This window comes from Labrus mixtus, chromosome 16, assembly GCF_963584025.1.
Source record: "Labrus mixtus chromosome 16, fLabMix1.1, whole genome shotgun sequence".
NCBI lineage: Eukaryota > Metazoa > Chordata > Actinopteri > Labriformes > Labridae > Labrus > Labrus mixtus.
The window spans coordinates 2,584,936-2,605,325 of NC_083627.1; the positions used below are offsets into that span (position 1 = coordinate 2,584,936).

General features: G+C 39.9%; 2 protein-coding genes and 3 non-coding genes across 5 annotated transcripts; 4 read left to right on the forward strand and 1 right to left on the reverse strand.

Moving 5' to 3' along the window:
* The first annotated feature begins 340 nt into the window (after positions 1–340).
* Positions 341–4,026, forward strand: rps5 (ribosomal protein S5). The gene is made up of 6 exons (XM_061059932.1): positions 341–450; positions 2,061–2,164; positions 2,430–2,639; positions 3,021–3,149; positions 3,698–3,796; positions 3,914–4,026. Coding segments are annotated over exons 1-6 (612 nt in total). The 5' UTR covers positions 341–449; the 3' UTR covers positions 3,983–4,026.
* Positions 1,101–1,236, forward strand: LOC132991720 (small nucleolar RNA SNORA3/SNORA45 family). Its single transcript, XR_009676233.1, has one exon. It is a non-coding gene; the product is annotated as a small nucleolar RNA SNORA3/SNORA45 family (small nucleolar RNA).
* On the forward strand, positions 2,226–2,361 carry LOC132991719 (small nucleolar RNA SNORA3/SNORA45 family). The gene has a single exon (XR_009676232.1). It is a non-coding gene; the product is annotated as a small nucleolar RNA SNORA3/SNORA45 family (small nucleolar RNA).
* On the forward strand, positions 3,481–3,616 carry LOC132991721 (small nucleolar RNA SNORA3/SNORA45 family). The gene has a single exon (XR_009676234.1). It is a non-coding gene; the product is annotated as a small nucleolar RNA SNORA3/SNORA45 family (small nucleolar RNA).
* Positions 4,027–10,275: 6,249 nt separating the features above from the next.
* On the reverse strand, positions 10,276–16,682 carry ddah2 (DDAH family member 2, ADMA-independent). The gene is made up of 5 exons (XM_061060013.1): positions 16,204–16,682; positions 15,140–15,328; positions 13,741–13,860; positions 11,785–11,928; positions 10,276–11,286 (listed from the first exon to the last, which is right to left on the reverse strand). The coding sequence occupies exons 1-5, from the start codon at positions 16,507–16,509 to the stop codon at positions 11,167–11,169; spliced, it is 879 nt and encodes a 292-aa protein (XP_060915996.1). The 5' UTR covers positions 16,510–16,682; the 3' UTR covers positions 10,276–11,166.
* Between the last annotated feature and the right edge of the window lie 3,708 nt (positions 16,683–20,390).

The window sequence follows — 20,390 nt, forward strand, 5'->3', positions numbered from 1 at the left end:
AATTAATAAATTATCCTTCCATATAATCATGTATGAATCATCTCATCGTCAGAATTCTTCTATGATTTTTTTTAAACCTTAATACACTTAATACCTTAATACAGATTCTGATGAACTGGTTCTTTTTGTGATTCCTGTATTTATGTTAATTCTTAAGTGTTTTATGTCTGAAACCCTGTAATTGTGCTGCTGCCTGTCTTGGCAAGGACGCTCTTGTAAAATAGATTTTTAATCTCAATGAGACTTTTTCCTGGTTAAATAAAGGTTAAAAAAAAATAAAAAATAAAAAAACTTACAAATGTTTTTTCCGCCAAACACTTAAAGAACTACAATTCCATGAATGCATTGAGCGCCGGAAGTAGCCAGCGAATTCACCGGATATCTGCACGCGGCGCCCCGCAAAGGCCCTTTTCCGTCTCAGAGAAGTGTGGTACAGGACGGCAGACACAAGTGAGTGAAAAATTAACATTTTTCCTGACTATAAAGGTCCTAAAAACATTATTTTCCGATACTTAGAACTCGCAATGACTCCCGCTGCCCGGGATGTATCAGCAAAAGTCACAGTTTTACCGAAATGTCGTGTTTTATTTTAGATAAAGTCTTACCCTTACGGCACAACAGCGCTGATCGTTAGCATGCGGCTAGCCTGTTAGCACATGTGGAGGCGGCATGTTGATGAACCACGGCTATACAACTCGCAGATACAAATCCATTTCAGAATAGGTTTTATGTAGCTAATTATACGTTTTATGCTTTAAAAAATCCGAATCGCTGTTTATTAATTGCGACATGTTATTTATGAAACCAGTAACTTGACGTAGCTGAAGTTAGCTTAGGCTATTTTAACATGCAGAAACAGGCTTCACCTCGGGCCCTGCGCAGACAGTCTACCTGTGTTTCTCCCTTCATTATGATCATATCATATTTAACTTAAAGGTTATCTGTGTAAAGATGAATACCAGGGTGCAGGTGTTATGGTCCGTGTGTAAATGTGACTAATATATCAAAATCCAGCTGTGTAGTTATCAGATGGGTAGTGATGTATATAATTATTTAAGAGATGTTTTATCTTACCTGAAATATTTTATTTTGAAATGTCACCCGAGGCTAGAGTCACGCCTGGACACTGACCCGTTGTCCTGGTGTGCTAGAGTGCTCGCAGAGGAAAAAACGTCTGTGCTTATTCATTGGCTGAAATCTGCTGTGACCCAGTCAATCACCAACTCAGACACACTGACTCTTATAATACTAATGTTTAATACTTAATGTTCATTAAACCAGAGATCTGTTAACTATTAAATGAACATTAATGCAGCTAGGCTCAACTTGTTCATTTTGATTTATTTATGTAGTCAAAGTTAGCAGAACACATGGAAATATATTTTCTGCTTCCTGTGAACACTCTCACAATTTGTCAAACCTTTTAGAAATGTCCTTTTCTGAAATTAAAAAAAAAATTGGGGCGGTAGTAGCTCAGTCTGTAGGGACTTGGGTTGGGAACCGGAGGGTCGCCGAAGTTGGTCTGGTAGCTGGAGTGGTGCCAGATCACTTCCTGAGCACTGCCGAGGTGCCCTTGAGCATGACTACCCACCATCAGCTCAGGACCTCTGTCACTCTGACATCTCTCCATTAGTGCATGTCCATAGGATCCTGTTTGTGCATGTGTGTGTATTTCAGCCTATGTGTGTGTTGCATGATTACAGAGTGTAAAAACTGAATTTCCCCTCGCGGGATCAATAAAAGTAAATCTTGCTCCTTTAAAAAAAAAAAAAGATTTATTTTTGTGCCTTTTATTGTAGAGATAGGACAGTGGATAGAGTCGGAAATCAGAGAGTGGGGAACGACATGCGGGAAATAAGCCACAGGTGGGAAGTGAACCCGGGCCGCCCGCTTGAGACGACAGCCTCCATACAAGGGGCGCGCGCACTAATCACTGCTCCACCAGCGCCCTAATCTTAAATGTAACAGTGTAGATAGACACAAGGCGCTCTTGTCGTGTCATTCTTAAACTTGCAAAACTTTTCTTGTCTTTAATTGAAAACCTGCTCTTCTCTCGTCAGTGACTGAGTGGGAGACTGCCCCAGCAGTAGCTGAGACACCGGAGATCAAGCTCTTCGGAAAGTGGAGCACCGACGATGTCCAGATCAACGACATCTCCCTGCAGGTAAGCAGCGAGGGCTGAAAGTGCTTTTGCAAACTGATTGGATGTTTGATTTGAGTTTGTAAGCGAGGCTAGAGTCACGCCTGGACACTGACCCGTTGTCCTGGTGTGCTAGAGTGCTCGCAGAGGAAAAAATGTCTTTGCTTATTCATTGGCTGTAATCTGCTGTGACCCAGTCAATCACCAACTCAGACACACTCTGAAAACATGCTGCACCTCAAGACCTGCACGTTTCAAATGTTCTTTAACCGCTCTCTGTACATTTCAGGATTATATTGCTGTGAAAGAGAAGTACGCCAAGTACCTGCCACACTCTGGAGGCCGTTATGCCGCCAAGCGTTTCCGTAAGGCCCAGTGCCCCATCGTGGAGCGTCTCACCAACTCCATGATGATGCACGGTCGCAACAACGGCAAGAAGCTGATGACCGTGCGTATTGTGAAGCACGCCTTCGAGATCATCCACCTGCTGACCGGAGAGGTAACTTTCTGTTTCAGAGTGTGCTGCATGATTAAGACCTCAGATCAAGACTGGTATTTGATGGGCAGCATTCAGAAAAGAATGAGCCGACACTGGAATAGTGTCTTAAAACTGATTCAAAGATTATCTAGAAGATGTTTCATAGACAATCTTTAATTACTGGAAATCTTTCTTTAACATAACTGGCTAAATTGCTAGTTTTATAATCTAACACCGAGACCCAAAATATGACTTGAGTCTGACCAGTTTTAGTTTCACAGCATGTTTCAAACACATTATGTGACCATCATTTTTACCAATTTCAGCAGTCATTCATTGTTTTTCATAATGGCTGCATGTTGTGCATATATTCTAAATATTCTTTTTAAATTGTGTCCCCAGAACCCCCTCCAGGTCTTGGTGAACGCCATCATCAACAGTGGACCCCGTGAGGACTCCACCCGTATCGGTCGTGCCGGTACCGTCAGGAGGCAGGCTGTGGATGTGTCCCCCCTCCGCAGGGTCAACCAGGTAACCACGCTGAGGCCTACTTTCTCCTTCTGTGTCTAATTTAAAGGCTAACATTACTGCTATAATGTTTGAGTTTTATAAAAACTGTACATGTTCTGTTTTCACATATCTAAAACATTAGCTCTAATTTTTGCGTTTTTTAAGTGCAGGAGTGAAGGGGACATAACTTAATTAATTAAAGTGCATAAAAAATAATGGTTTACAATTCAGGTATAGCTGTCATTGTTGTTTTTACAGTTCAAAAAAGCAAAAGGGATTTGATCACCTTATTCCTTTTTTTCATAAAGATGCTTTATCATCTTAAGCTGAAATACTTGCTTTTGAAATGTCACCCGAGGCTAGAGTCACGCCTGGACACTGACCCGTTGTCTTGGTGTGCTAGAGTGCTCGCAGAGGAAAAAACGTCTTTGCTTATTCATTGGCTGTAGTCTGCTGTGACCCAGTCAATCACCAACTCAGACACACTGACTCTTATAATATTAATGTTTATTAAACCAGAGATCTGTCCGCTCGACTCACCTCCTCTGTCCTGCTCTCTCGTCTTTCAGGCCATCTGGCTGCTGTGCACAGGAGCAAGAGAAGCTGCTTTCAGAAACATCAAGACCATTGCTGAGTGTCTGGCTGATGAGCTGATCAACGCAGCCAAGGTACGTTTATCCACGTATAGCACGACAAATCAAAAGTGTCATCCCATTGCACCGTCCTGATAACAACTCTGGTCCTTTGTGGTGTGTTCACCTGTTGTTTTTTTCTCCTCATTTCAGGGTTCATCTAACTCTTACGCCATCAAGAAGAAAGACGAGTTGGAGAGAGTTGCCAAGTCCAACCGTTAAACATCTTTGCTTTCTAACAAAACAAATAAATTTGAAGAAATTTCTCTTGCTGTCTTGAGTGTTTTTTTTTCTTTCCCTAACGGGTAACTAAACCGTTAAGGTATATTCAGAGATTGCGACCAATTCCTTGGAGCAGTCACTATCGGCTGCAAAATCACGGCAGTCTATGCAACACACACACTAAATGGTAAGTTTAAGAAAGTTATTTAGCCATGAGCGACGACTCAAGAAGCACCAATAACTGAAATGACCAGAGGTTTGAACTGTGAGCACAGGCAGCTGATGCAGAGGACATGCAGGGTGCAGGAGGGGATTGGGAACATTTCTGAATGATGTGGCATCAACATTTTTAAACCTCGCCCTTTTTTAGCCACTTCAGTTTCTGTTCTATTTACAACATGCTCTTGTTGTCACTGCGCTAAGCTCTTAAAGTCTGCTGCACAGAGGTGGTAAAGGTAACTGCAAACCAGGAGCTTTAACAAATCAACATTTGACTACACTGAACTCTCACTACTGCAAAGAATATATAGATTCCATTATTCTATCATGTATTGATTACAGGAGGAAAACAATGCACACATGTACTTGTGTGGTTTTAAAACATTGGTTCATGCATAACGCAGACTCAAAATTATGCAGCTTTGTATTTCATGCAGTTGATTCATAGATCTGAGTAGATTGGGGGGATTCACCCTCATTTTGAACCAGTTGCCCATAACCCCTACATGCATGCAGCTGTATGCATGTAGGGGTTGCAAAAGACAAAAAAAAAAAAAAGTATCTCCAATGGTGCACCCTTTTGTGATGTTTGCTATACCCGTGCACAAGGATAAGAACGGGCCAACTCACTTTTTTTTGCCATTATGAAATGTTTATGGTTCAGGATGTGGCAAAAGTGCTCCATTTTAGAAGAGATGCAAAAACCAGATCTCAACATGTCAAAAAAAACATTTTATTCATAACATAACGTGGTATACAATGTGTTAAGGCACCTTTTAATTTAACATTCACGTTTGTCTTTGTTTTGCATCACATGAAATTCCAATTTTGGACGAAGCACTGCAAAAGGATTTACCATTTTTATCTTAGTCACTTTTCACAGTTACATAAGGACACATGACATACCGTAACTTTTAGCAGTGGTGCTAAGGGAAACCTGGACCAGCACATTGTGGTGTAAAAAAAAAATATTGTAGGATCTCTACCCTCCATGACCGACTTTACTCATCATCGTTCACTTCCTCCATCATCGTAAGTACTTATCAAAGAACATTATCACCGAGTCTCACACCACCACCAGCTATGATGATGATGATGATGTCATCCTGGTGTTTGATTGGTTGATTGATCCTGGTGCCTGTTCCCTTGCCCGATGGTGCTAGGGAAACGTAGCTTGGCCTGATGTTTGTGGAACTTCTTTGAGACCACTTTTGAACTTGAAGGCATCCATGAACTAAAAGAGAAACATCAATGTGATCAATGTTGACTATCCCATACTGCTGGAACAGACCGTGTTGTTACCACTTTGAGTCGTCTCTCACCTGTGATACCTCGACAGGCGATCAGCCCGGAAACAGAACTGCTGCACTCAGCCGAGGTTCCCTGCTGGTGTGTTTTCCGACGTCGGCTGGCTCGACCACTGATGTGAGTATTTGCAGTGATCGCAGCTCTGCTTCACGCGCAGGAGAGTCCCAACAACCGTTTTAGAGACGTCACAGCTCCAGGTACAAACAGGACATTTTGTGAACAGCTCCATTAAATCCTCTGGATGCAGAATGAACTTGGTGATTGTAGAAGCTGACAATTCATGAGTGGTGCTGTGAAGAAGAGAATAGAAAGAACATTGCTTTAAATTATACATCATTACAGTAAATATGCAGCTAAAGTTAAAGTCTTTCTATGTGATTTTTCACACTTAAATATAATATAAATCAAGTATCTCCTCTGAAAATAACTCTGTGAGTCATGACTGTCTACAATGGGTGTAACACCCGAGTCCCACTGTCTGTGATGTTTCAGAGTTTTCAGAGTCCTATCTTCACTTTGTTTACATCGCCAGGACGGCCGGCTGACTCCTCCCCTCACGTATAAAAGTTGTTTAATTGAGGGACTAGAGAAAAGAAGAATAACATACTGTACTCACTGCTTAACTGTGTTTCTAGATCACGCTCATTTCAGGTAAATTTACATGCAGTGTGAAGATACGAGCATAATAAAGATCGCTAGCATTAGCATGCTAACACAACAATGCAGCGCGAGTTGTTTTGGTTTCATGCTGGCGCTCAAGGGCGACATCGGCTGGATCAAAAAATCACATATAAAGCCTTTAACGAAAACTCGACTAAATAAAACAGAAACAATGCAGTAGAAGCTTTTTCCTCTTTGGGGAATGGCATGTAAAACTAAAATATGCTTAAGGATAAGCAAGGATTCAATAATATTTTAGTTGTATTTGAAGGGTAATTGCAGCTTTGTTATGTTATACTTATCGTCCTTACTGTTGATGTAGAAGAACCCAATTCAGTATAAATATGGTTATAATATCTACCTTAATGGAAACTTGATCTTCAATAGTCCTGATAAAATGCCAAACTGCACGTCAAATTAAAATGTGAGCTCATGCTGTGAAAACATTTAAATAACTGGGTGCCATGGTTGTCAAAGCGGGCGACCCGGGTTCAAACCTGACCTGTGGCTCATTTCCTGCATGTCATTCCCCCACTCTCTCTCTCCATGATTTCTGACTCTATCCTCTGTCCTATCTCTCAAACAAAGGCATGAAAAGCCCAAAAATAAACCTTTAAAAAACTTAATAATAATAATAATAATAATAATGATAATAATGATAATAATAATAATGATAATAATATTATTAATAATAATAATAATGATAATATTAATATTAATAATAATAATGATAATAATGATAATAATAATAATGATAATAATAATAATGATAATGATAATAATAATAATAATAATGATAATAATAATAATAATGATAATAATGATAATAATGATAATAATAATGATAATAATAATAATGATAATAATAATGATAATAATAATAATGATAATAATAATAATGATAATAATAATAATAATAATAATAATAATAATAATGATAATAATGATACGTCAGATGTAACAAAATAAGAGACTGAAACTAAACCATAGAAGAAACATATTGTAGTGTTGTGATCTTAATCCTTCACCTTGTACACTTCATGGTGCTGTCGCTTCCTTTGAGCAGATCACTCGAGACATCAGGCGACGCCTCACATCTCGTTCTCTTGACTTTCTTGGAGGTCGTCCTTGGAGCCTCTGGCACGGCCATGAAAATGCGAGCGCTGCACGACACACTGATGTTACGAGTTCTAGCCTGAGTAGCTGCGCACAGAGGAAGTGTTCTACAGTTAACAAAAGTCCAAATGTGTCTGAAGTTCTTTTAAAAGGAGGTTTATTGAAACCAAACAACCGACTCTGTTCCAAAAACCTGAACAACTGCAGAGGAAAAGAGGTAATTATTAAACATGTAATACACACCAGGTCAACAAATCTGATCATTATTGTGATTTTAATGACACAATGTAAATGATATGAGAGAAATGTGTAATAACACATCATGCTGCTCATTATGACTCACCTTTGCTCCTCCTGTTAGGCTTCACGTTAGCTTGTCCAAAAGCGTGTTTGGTGCCCGTTGGCTTCGTCTGGCACCCGATCTCTCTGCTCCGTTTAGACTGAAACAGAACACAATAATGCTATTTCACAATTCTAGTTGATCCCAGCTACTATTAAAAAAAAAAATGTGATTCTGTTAGACGCCGAATCAAAACTATTTATTTACTTAATGATTTTTTGTCTTTTTCTAGATACAAATTGAGATTCAGAAATGTTTTGATGTCAGAAAGATTTGTAGTGAATAGTGAATTGTCCTGATTTTGTTATATTGTCTACATACTGTATGCCCTGTTTTGCTCTATTTATATGTTTTCAATGTTTGTATGTCATTTTCATTTGGGTAAATTTTATTTGTGATTGTTATTTTTACTGTATTTTATTTTAACTTTGTTTCATCTCTTAAGGTTAATATCTAAGGTTTTGAGATAAGCCCTCATGGGTTTCTACCTCACCGGCACACGTGTTTTACTTTTAATTTGTTTTAATTTTCTGTTTGACTCTTCTTTCAAAAAATGTGCAAATAAACTAAACTGAACTGAACTGAACTAAAATAAACTAAAATAAACTAAAAACTCAAATGACAAACGGAGGGGCGTCCAAAACGGCCTTAAAATCACCTACTTCTCTGGTCAAAACGAATACAGACCACTCCGCACCAAAATCTAAACTTGAGGACTTACTGGCTGCTGCGTTGTTGTGAGAGAAGACAACACGTCAATAAAACATGTCACCTTAATGTCTGATGAGAGTAAAGTCATGTTGTAGATATATTACATACTGCCGCTTTAATTAATTAATTAAGTTTTTTATTGTTCTCTGTTTATATTTTGAAAATAATAATGTGGGAAACACTCAAAATAAATGTATTGTGTGTGTGTCAGATTATTTATAAAGTAATTGTGATGAACGCTGGTTGGGGGGGGCCACAGTAAATCTTTGCCCGGGGCCCCAACAGAGTCTAAAATCGCCCCTGCTTCTGCAAAGTGATTTTACCTCACTAGAGCAGTTTCTTTAAATAAAACAGGATTTAAGGAGTCAATGCCTATCACCAACATACTCTTTAAACACTCACCACAGTCTGCAGAGGAGTTTCCGGCAGCAGAAGCTGCAGCTCAGATTGTTGATCAACGCATGGCACCGCATCTGGTTTCAGTCTGGCCAGTTTACAAAAACCCAGATTCTTTTCCACGAGATTGGAGAAACAGTCCCTGGAGAAGTGTCGGCTGCACACCCGAGCTTTCTGCGGGACTTCACTGTCCTGCATGCCCAGTGCACGGACCCACTGGCCCCTGATGTCCCGGTCCGCTGGGAAGCTGTGCAGTCCAGAGGAGCGTCTGCAGCCGGGACAGGCACACCTCCGACCCATTCTGACCACAAGGTGACAAATACTCCGAAATAATAAACTGAGTCTCTTTAAGAAACACGGTGTTTAACTAACCAAACAACTAAAGTTATATCAGCACTCTGTGAAGGATGAAACCTTTTTCTTCTTCTTCTGTTGTGAATGGCGGACCAGTCAAAAGGTGCATTACCGCCACCTACCGGACCGGAGTGTGAGGCAGACAAAAAAGGAAAATAAATTAAAAAACAAATAAATTCTTTCCTTCAAAATGTTTAATCAATTATTTTCTAGTTTCCTTTAAAGTGTCTCCAAGCAGATTTGGGTGATGTAGTTTTTGAAGGCTTTGGGGACAGACAATGTATTGTAAAAAGTGAAGGTGCACAATTTAAACAAAGGAAGTTCATGTAAAATAACTAAAATCAAAATCCCCCCTTCATCACCACATTATGTTGATTTCTTTTGGTTAGACGATTATGAAAAACTTGAGTTGTGTTTTAAAAAAGGAACCTTTGTTATAGCAGATTTTGTTTGTAAAGCCTGGGAAAAAAAGACACAACACGTTGTTTAAGACTGAACTGTGACAGGAGCCGGCAACTTTGTGATGTTATGATTTTTAAATGTGAACCACTGCAACTTTGGTGTCTTATAAGCCCATGAGGGTTGGGCACTTTGTGTGTAGAAATATGCAAAGTGACTGCCATTTACAGGTTCAGACCATAGACTGTAAATATGACTTACTTATATTCAAACCTGCCTACCGCACTTGAATTGGTTAACAGATGATTGATTGATTGATTGATTGATTGATTGATTGATTGATTGATTAATTTATTTTCGTGTCATGCACACAATGCTAATACTTTGTACTCAAATGTCAGGATTTTGACCCGAATGGATCAACAACACCACTTATTACCCAAGTGGTCTGGGGGTTTACTTCCTCTTTAATCTGCTTCTAACACGTTCACACAATCCATTATATTCATCCTAATGTGGTTCTTAGTCTTTAGTGTAAGGAAACATTAGACTTGCATAACTAAATTAGCAAGATGTATGTTAAAAATGTAAAACAATCCATTCATAAACATTTCTTTAACAGCGATTTGAAGTCTAAAGAAATGACAACTAGTAAAAATCCTTTTGATTCTGCAACAATTGATGCAGGAATTTAAAACTAGTGAGTGGATTAATGATTCGAGCATGTAATCCACTCAGTGTGTGTCAGTAACAGATCCGTCTTTAACTTCACATGAGAAAGAAAAGAACCATCTTTTGTGAAGAATTTTATTGTTATTGCTACATTTACTACAAATTCATACCTAAGAAAGCTGAAACATTTAAAATTGTACATTTCTATTCTTAGCAGCTACATGAGACTGTGAGGGAGAGTCAGTAAAATAACTACAGAGTATAGAACGAGATGACCTGTTGTATCATAGACATGAGAAATGGATTGTCATAAATCTGAAGACATGAATGTTAGGAATCACAGGGTCACTAAAGGTCATGTTTAAAAAAGCTTTTACCTCTGGAAGTATGAATACTTCATCTAAAGTGAAACCGTCTGGACTCTGGATTTATGTTGCTTATCGAGTCACCGTTGATAAACTAACCAGATTATTAGAAACTTTTGTTATAGATGTCTACAACATGTTATATTCTGGATACATTAGGGCCTTTTAAAACATCTTGGTATTAATACTGAGGCCTGTGTGATCATGACACAGATGTTACTTTGCATTCTGTGGTTTGTGTTAAAGTGGATCCTCGAGGTCTTAATGGACAGACCTCGTCCGTCTGCACAGTTTTGATTTAATACTTCTGTACGTCCCAGTTACAGTGTGGAGCTACAGCTGAATTTAGTGGTTTTCAAGGAGAAGTCATGATTTACATTCTTGAGCGGAATTCAACATGATGCATTTTTTTGTCCAGCAGGGGGAGCAGCTGTGCTAAGGGTCAGCAGATGTTACATTTGGATCATATTCACTTACAGATGCTGTGTGGCAGTGTTTCCCCCCCGTGGCAATAAATAGAAAAGAATTAGAATTTGTTTAAATCTGTGATGGGGTCACTTTTAGATAACCCCCTCATCCCGTCTGAACACGAGCAGGTCAAAGCTGTGTGTAATGTACCGACAGGTAACTGTGAGGAAGTGTTTTTAGAAATATGTGTGTTTTCTGTTGATGAGCAGGCAAAGCGAAGACAAAGACGCCCCCAGCTTGGAGGCCTCGCTGCAGGCTGTAGGCAGGAGGGTGTAGTCCTGGAGCTTCTGGAAGGCCTGCAGAGACAACAGAGGAAACAACACACTCATCATCATCATTATGGGAACAGACTGCCCTGGATCGTGTCAATGGAAGAAGTAAGTGGCTCACAGAGAAGGAAAAAAAAAAACGTTTGGGGACTGTCTCTCTCTCTCTCTCTCTCTCTGCAAACCCAACACAGTTCAACATGCGTCTGGTTCTGCTCAAAGGTTCTGCCTGTATAAAGAACAGTTTTCTTCGCTGCTGCTGCTACTCTGCTAAGTGCTGTGCTCATGGTGGATTAATGTTGGCTCTGTGGTCTCGTACTCTTTATGTAAAGTGTCTTCAGATTACATTTTTATGAACGGGTGCTATACGTGTACAAACTGAATATCTTCACATCTGTAGCTTCCTCTAGCATCTTTATTCAATCTGTCTCCTGTGAGCTCTCCAACTTTAGAGGAGCCGTTGCTCTCTCTCTCTCTCTCTCTCTCTCTCTTTTTTGCAATAAAAAGCAGGGGCTCAGCTGTACTCACAGAGACGCTGTCAGGACATTCCTCTGCAGGCCGGTGGAGCAGGAAGTCCCGACTAGACGGACCTCTGATGTAGACGCAGTTTGCTGCTGATTCCTCAGGAACAGTGAGGACTTCATAGTGGTGATCAGTCAGCTGTTCCATCATCTGGAGACAAACACACCCTGAATATTAGTGTGCACCACACACACACACACACACACACACACACACACACATTGCAGCAGACCACTCCCAGCATTACAGACTCATAGGCAACATTAATAACATTGTTAAAATGACCTCAGCAGATAGGAAGCTCGATGTGTGCAGTTCACATCAGGACAGAGAGAGAGGGAGAACAGAGACAGCAGCAGAGATAACAAAGCCAGTTTTCACTGTTTGAATCTTTAAGCACATGGCCTCTGAGTGATATTACTCAGAGCAGAAAACTGTCAACACCTCATCTAACTGTTTCAATATGAATACATGATGATGTCACAAAAAGAACCTAAAACTTAATCCAGAACTCACACTTTCTCGGGGTGTGTTTGGACTCGTCCTTTAATTCTTGTGAGGCTTTTGCGATTTTAAAAATAACATATTAGCACAGCTGCGGTACAATCAAATGAAGCAAAATAAGGAACTGTGTCATCTGAATTCAAACTGACCACATCAGTTTGGGGTTCACTGAATAGCTTCTCATTGTGGCCGACACCTTTAATCGTGAGAAGTGTGAATATATTTGTGAAAAAAAAACTGAAAAACTGAAAAACTGTAACCTCCACCATGACTCATTATTTATTAAAACTACAATATAATAATAATGAATAACATGTCCATGATAACAAAATGAAATATTGAAACAAACAGTGTAATAATCTTGATAATGTGTGTTTATATTCTGACTCTTATTCCTGTAAATATTTCTTGTACCTATTATTGATATCTTACTTACATCCCTCTTCTATTTGATTCATATTTTCATTACTATATTTCTACTGCTATATTTTATATTTTGGAGCAACTGTAACGATCGAATTTCCCTCTGGGATTAATAAAGTATTTCTGATTCTGAAACAGCTCAGAGTGTCGTAAAAGGGACTCGATTCTTGGTTTTGTATTTTGCAAACTATTCCATGTAAACTGATTAAAATGACTTCTAGGATTTAGCACGTCTCCTTCCTGTTCGCTCTAACTGGTAAAAAGGTGTTTTGAAGCTTGGTGCAGAGAGGGAAAAAATTGCGCTCAACCAGCTGGATGATACGTAGCTAAAGCCGCAGAAAAAATGGGTTTGTGTTGCACCCATGAAAAGAGATGATTATCGGGTCCTCACAACAAAAAACGGCATACATGCGCATTCATCTCTTGACCACGCCCCCTGACCATTTACGTCACCTCTGCACGCAGGCCGATGACGTCATATATCAAAACCTAAAATTAAATTATTTCATTTCTGTGTAAACTAACATTACAGTACCTGTTTGTTTTTTTAATTAACAAATTAAAGAAATGTGAAATAATATTATATACAGTACTTTCTAACTTATAGTGTAGTGTGCTTTCTTCTGCACACAAATATTTCTAGGTCGCGACATTTGTGTCCCCCAGAAGCCATTTTCAGAGTAACAAAGCTCCGCCTTCTTTATGTCTTTGCCCGTTCGTATTGATTGGACAACAGCGTGATATTGGTGTCCCAGTCTATGAATTCACATTGCATAGCTGGTGCAGAAGCAAGATGTGTAGAGAAATGTGTTCACACACTCAGACTTCACTTCGCCCCCGCCATTACGCCTCTGTGACATTCATAGTGAAGGCTAGGCGTCACAGTGGCATGAACATCTCACCCTGAGTGGGCTTTAAACTCTCCTCACCTCTAAGCCTCAAACAAGAAGAGCATGTTTTGTTGCTTGTGATCCCCGTACTTACTTCTCCTTTGAAAGATTAGGTATGATATTTATCTAAACAACACACACTCACCCGGAGTGTCTTCTTGGCCCCGTCACTGTTGTTGATGATGATCGTGTCCGGCCCCCCCATGGAGCAGATGTTCTTCAGTCGCGCTCCACCACAAACAGGAACAGTGGACACGGCAAAGTCCTGAACAGATGGAGGTGTAAAATGTTTCATTAACACACACGACGGCTCCGCCTCATTTTTACACGCTCACAAAGGGAAAGCTCGAGCGTTACAAACAACATGGAGTCAGACTTTAAACACATGTAGCTCCACATAAAGCAGCCTGCTGTGGGATTCAGAGGCAGTCATGCAGCTGCCACCTCCTACTTTGAATTCTCCTTTGGTAGCTTCATGCTGCTGCAGAGATTCATTTAACTTTGGATGTTCTGTGATTTTATTATTAAGAGAAACAAAGGTCATACAACGCTAACATTTCTCAGCAGAGCTAGTGGACACTGTCTCCACATTTTCAGTGACGGCTCATATAATAATTGCTGGTCTGGTTTTCTTGGTAGGTCTCTGGTATTACAGCTTTCCTGTGGGGCATCGGCTCAATTTGCCAAACAGAATTGTTCGATAAATAATTAAAAGACACACTTCTGTAAAGCTGTACTCTGACACAGCATTGAGCTTCTGTTAGCATACTCAGATTCTAACCATGCAGACAGCTGACGTTAAAGAGGTGTAGTTTATAATGTGCACTATCTTTTTTAGCATGCCAACACTACTTAGCAATTAAGTTTGTAACTAAAATGATTTAGAAATAAATGTGTTAAATATCTTTTCAGATTTATTTTAGGAATTAAAAATTAAAAGAAATGTAACAATTGCTCAACATGAGACGGACATCGTCTGGTCTCCCAACTTCATCCCCCATTTCTGACCACATGACCCCTCCCACTCACACTAAGTCATACCAGACACTCACACACACACACACACACACATTTCACAAGTAGATGCAAGTGTGTGTTTGTTAAGAAAGCATGAGTGCGTAAAATGCACTTAAGAGAAGTGAAGGGGATCAATACTAATGGGTGGAGTGGAGTCAGAAGGGGCCCCGCTGTGTGGTCTTCATTGTTTGGGCCAATAAAACAGCCTCATCCATCACTGTTTACACACTACAATTCCCCTAATGCAACACAGCAAAGTACCACCTGCTCACTTTGGCAGCTGTGTCACTTGCCTGACAAGCATCTTGACACTTTGTCTCCTGCACCGCCGGAAATATCTAAATATTGATTCTTTCATGGTTCATTAGTGCGAGCTTTTGAAATGATGATAATCCATCAATGCAACGACGACGACAACAAGTTGCGGTGCTTTAGAGCATCCAAGATAAATAACATCACACAAAGAAAGAAAGACTTCAGTAAAAGTAATTCAGGTCACTGCAGCGTCTCCTCTTCATGTGTCTTACTTTGAAAGTGTCTGCCAGCACTTCGGCTCCTCTGCGGTTGGTGTGGGAGGAGAGGCCGACGAAGAACTCCCTCCCTGTGAAGAGGACGTCGCTGCCCTCCAGCGTCGCCCCGCCGGAGTCCCCGTCAGCGGCGCCCATCTCCACCACAGTCACGTTGAGCTCTGACATCACTCTCCTCACCGCCTCCACCTGGAGACACCGAGACGGGTACAGAGGAGGAAGAAGAGAATAACCACAGTGTCTCTAAACCCATTTCAGTCCGACTGAGAAAAGAGATGAGGGGGCAAAGAAAGAGTAACTTTTGTTTCCTCTGTGACCTGGATTTACGACTGAATGATTTGATTTGATGGATTTCTGAGCTGTTTGAAAGCTTTCCAACCAACATCTGTCATGTTTGTTTAATGGTTCATAACTTCTGAAAACATCTTTGTTATTTCAACGGTTTTATGATTTATAATCAGAGAAACAAGTTAAACAAACATGAACTAAAAAATAAAAAATAAAAGAATGAATATTTTCATGTATTTGTTAACATCAAAGGAAATTCCTCCTCAGTCGGCATTAGGACAGAAAATAATCTTTTTCTTTCCACTGAACTTAGTAGAAAAATATCAGGATTTTTAAAGACCTGTTATGTAAAGTGTGTCATCGTACCGGTTGAACAGTTTCCCTATAATTATTACTAAATTGCACAGTTCTTTTCATGGTTTGTTCTGGAAAATGTTCAGACATTATACACCTCTTAAATCAAGTTATAAATCATTATCATGTTGCAAACTCACATCAGAAGTTACATATTAAAAGAAACATAAACGTCATTATAGGATTAATGATTGGTGACCTCTTGGTTTTTAAACGCTCGTCATCTGCTTCTCTCATAAAGTCTCAGAGTCTCCAAAAGGCCACTGAATGCACCAGCAAGAAACCAAAGGGAACTTTGACCCTGATACAAGTATTCAACTTAAAACATGATATGAGCTGCGTCATGTGGTCACTTCTGTCGACTAAATGACGAACAGGGTGATAATGTCGTAACAAAGCAGCCTGTGTCTCCACGGTGTTACCTCACTGCGTCTCTGATGTTTGTAGGGCCTGGTGATGAGTGCCGTGTCTCCCTGGATCACCGCCACGTCCTCTATCCTCCAGCTCTCCGGCAGCTCCGGGTCGGGGGGGATCTCAATCAGCTGCAGGCCCACTTTCTGCCTCAGAGCTCCCGTCAGGCACCCGAACTGTCGCTGCGCTTTGGCCAGGTCCACGGACACGTCCCCGTTCTCATGACCGTCTCCCGACTCCGCTTTCCCCCCGAAGGTCTCCGGGATGCTTCGCACCACGGCGTGAGTGAAGCTGCCATATTGGCAAATGTTTGCCATTTCTTAGACACGGACTGTTAGAAGACAAGCCAGAGATGTATGTGTGTGTATGCAACTTGTTTAACTGTCTAGTCTTGGAAAAAAAGAAAACAGCTGCTGAAATCTAAATGAGAAAAGGGGAGAGCATCTTTATCCCGATCTCTCTGCCTCTTTAGAAGTCCAAAAGTTACTCATCCATCTGCAGAAGAACTCCAGCCTAACACAGAGAAAAGGACACAAAACAACAAATCAAATGATTGCTTTAAAATGAAGCATTGCATGAAAGAAGTTTACTCATCTGAATGTAACTTTTCAACCACCTGTGAAAGTTTAAGGATGGCTGAACTTCAGACAGCACAGTGGAAAGTAGACAAAAGTAGCCTTGTCGAGGCGAGAATATAAAGAAACATTATTCAACTGCTCTGCAAGATGCTGCAAAGCCCCTTTCCATGTGTGGACAGTGGGTGAGATGTGGGACAATTGCTCTTTTATCTTCCCTGTAACTCACAGGAGTGTCCCACTGTGAGGCTGCAGAGAGGGACACACAGGATGTTTCTAGAATTCAGACAAAATGCAAAAAGTGCTGAGCTTTGATAATCATTTTCCTAAAAGGCATCATATATAACAATTAAGAGACTATCCTGCAGTGCATCACAGTTAACAGAGCTTTAACAACGAATGGGGTGAATACTTTGTACAACAGCGTTTTTTTTGCTGATATAATTTTCAATATTTTGTGCAACAGTTCAACTTGAATATTAAAAAAAAAAGCTTTTAGGCTAAGTAGTCCCGAGTAATCCAGCTGCAATAAAGAATCTGAACATGAACAAAACATCCTGAGTGCACCGCCCAGCAGTTCTGCAGCCTTCCCAAATACTTCTTCTATGATGTTCAACATCTTTATAACTGCGAACTAACTATCGGCAAATGTGTCCAGAAGTTCAAAAGACAACAAATAAAGATGTGTTTTTATATTTACTAACCTCGAAACTTCTCCTCTAAGCAGCGTTTCCCTCTCGGTTCATTTAATATCCCCGAGCCGACCCAGTTCCCGTTATTCACTCGCTGGATTTTTCCCTCTGCTTCTCTCTCCGCCGACAGACTGCGCGGCAAGCTGGCGAATGTTCACACACGCGTTTCCGGTCGGACCCTTCAAAATAAGACACTTGCGTTTTTTTTAGTTTTGTTCTGTCGTCCGATCCACTATTCATTTTAGATAAGTAAACCGCTTCTAATAGAAATTAAACACATTTTTTAACACAGTGTTGGTCATACACTAAACAGATGAGGTGAATAAGGTTTTAGAGGAGACGAAATGTAGGGGAGTTTTCCTCTTATTTTCTGAAGCCATGTCGCTAACATCCGGTCCTCTTAGTGGATTTATCATGAGCTCTCCCACCCTTTCATCCCTGCACCCCCCATCCCCCACACGTCCTGTCCTGACTAAATGTTTACTTTACAGATCTAACCTACCTTCAACACTGATAGGTGCACCTAGATCTAAAGTAGCAACAGGAAATGCACTAACTTTTATTTTTGTTTATTCAGGGTATAGTATCTATCAGTAGGTTATTTGGTATTTATTAACAAATATATTTTACTTACAATACATTAAACTGGCATCCTCTTTGGACTAAACTAGATTGAATGCTAGCCCATCCTTTTCCTTAGAAAAGTTATCAAAGCTTATTTTTAAATTTAGGCCTTTATCAAATCTTAACATAATGTGTTTATCAAATCACATTAAATTCTATCTTGGCATAAAATAAGGGGCGTGTCCAGACTTTTGTGACTAGAGGGGGCCCAACCGGGGGCCCAAAATTGACACAACAGAGTAGTAACCTAACGTAAATATTACTTCTTTTAAAAGTAAACAAGAAGCTATAAGGCATAACTTCATAGAGATATTAGTTTATGTTTCCATCTACAGTATTAGACCTTTAGTTTTATGTAAAGAGTAGCTAATCTGTAGTTTGTTAAGATAACTAGACATTAAAAACCTCGATTTTATCCTTAACAAGACAAACTTGAATTCATGTGATTCTTAAAAACATAGAAAGATTATTCATTAAGTATCAAACAATCCTATTTGTGACTTTATTACCTGCAACATTAGATCTGTTTTCCATAACAAGTAAACATTATCTATGAGTTTTTAGCTTGATCTTTACTGCTGCTGTGAGGTCGTATAGATATATAACCAGTATGTTGACCACCTAATGACCAGGACCTAAAACTCCTGTCCTTGTACTGAGACACTGATTTAATGATGGATTTAAGTATTTCCATGAGGTTTGGATTAAGGGCTCAATATTCCCCCTCCCTTATCCTGATGAATTGTTTATAAAAGGTCAGATAGTGTATCAGATGTCCCGCCTCTGAAAGGTAAACCTGGACTGTCTTCTGTGAATCAATTAAGTTCACCGTTGATTTATTTCACCAGGATATCTTTTAAGCTCGTCTCCTTAGCTCTCAATCTGTTTTAGTATCATTACAGATAAAGGCTTAAACGCTGTGGGCCTATTACAGAGCCATCGCTGCTGTTGTCTGTTTTTGGCTGCGAGGCGCGACAAAATAAATAATCTGGCTTTTCCTGAAATGTGGGTCAAACCATGTTGGGTTTTTGACATTGTTGTGATTGTTGCATAAACAGGTTCCCTCGTCAGCCGGTCTTAACCTTGAAGCAGCAGACTGTGTTGACACTGACGCACGGCTGATAATGAAGGTTTTGCAGCAGCGACATAAACATGCATAAATAAAACCTGTGAGTGTGTATACAAGCAACAGTTGGACCCGTGAAGCAGCACAATGTTCCCGTCTACTGACTGGATTAAGTTACTGCAGCCCAGCGTGTTCATTTAGACGTTTAAAGAGGCATGAAAACAGACAAACTATCTGTTTGTACTGATGTGCACAGAGGAAGAAAAACAGACATTATGTGTGAGACTGATATTACGGTGGAGTGATGGAGGGGGGGGGGGGGGGGGGGGGGGGGAGGTAGAGGGCACAGACAGGATTAAAGAACACCATCTGTCCACAGAGATCTTGCAGCCAGCACACAAAACATCCAGCAGGTTTACCACCCTCTGGTTCTGTCTGCGATTAAGCAGTCTCATGAACTCCCCCACAGCCGACCTTAGTGTCCACGTATTATATCATATTAACAGTATTATAAACTCATAAAGGCTTAAACACTGAAGAAGGTCAGTTTGGAGGTTTTCCCTTAAAAAAACAGTAAGGCGAAGAAACTGATCACCTATCTGTGTTTTAATTTCTTTGACGGTTTACTATTTTTTCAACTTTATTGTTAAAGTTTTGGACTTTGCGACTCCATTTTCAAAGAACTTGTATTTCCAAAACACATTTATTAACGCATTCAAAGGTGCAATAGTGAGAAACAGTAACTTGAATTTACATCAGTAATACAGTTGAATTCAAACGAATCACTGTATGTGTAATAATACATTAAACATTTATACATATCCATGCACATTTGTTGTGGTTCCTTTTCTTTTGATGCACCTTTTTAAACATTATCTTAATATTTTTATTTGCTATCTTTTATTTTTTTTTAAAATACTGTTTTAGTTTGCATCGTGGTTCGGAGGGATACGATCTTTTGATTTTTCTGTATGTTCAGTACATGGTATACGGAAAAAATTGACAATAAAGTTGAGTTTGACTTGACGAGGGGACACATTACATTAAATCAACTCTAATGCTAATGCAACAAATTCAAATGTACAACAAAGAAGCTAGTTTTGATAATGTCTGTATTTTACACCAAATCTATCGTTATATGTGATTTTTTGATCCAGCAGATGTCGCCCTTGAGCACCAGCATGAAACCAAAACAACTCGCGCTGCATTGTTGTGTTAGCATGCTAATGCTAGCGATCTTT

Coding starts and splice junctions, on each gene's coding strand:
- rps5 (XM_061059932.1), top strand. Junction 2,640..3,020: donor TCCACCTGCTGACCGGAGAG/GTAACTTTCTGT, acceptor TTGTGTCCCCAG/AACCCCCTCCAGGTCTTGGT. Junction 3,150..3,697: donor CCCTCCGCAGGGTCAACCAG/GTAACCACGCTG, acceptor CTCGTCTTTCAG/GCCATCTGGCTGCTGTGCAC.
- ddah2 (XM_061060013.1), bottom strand. CDS start 16,509: ATGGCAAACATTTGCCAATATGGCAGCTTCACTCACGCCGTGGTGCGA. Junction 15,329..16,203: donor AACATCAGAGACGCAGTGAG/GTAACACCGTGG, acceptor CGGTGTCTCCAG/GTGGAGGCGGTGAGGAGAGT. Junction 11,929..13,740: donor GGGCCAAGAAGACACTCCGG/GTGAGTGTGTGT, acceptor GTTTGTCTCCAG/ATGATGGAACAGCTGACTGA.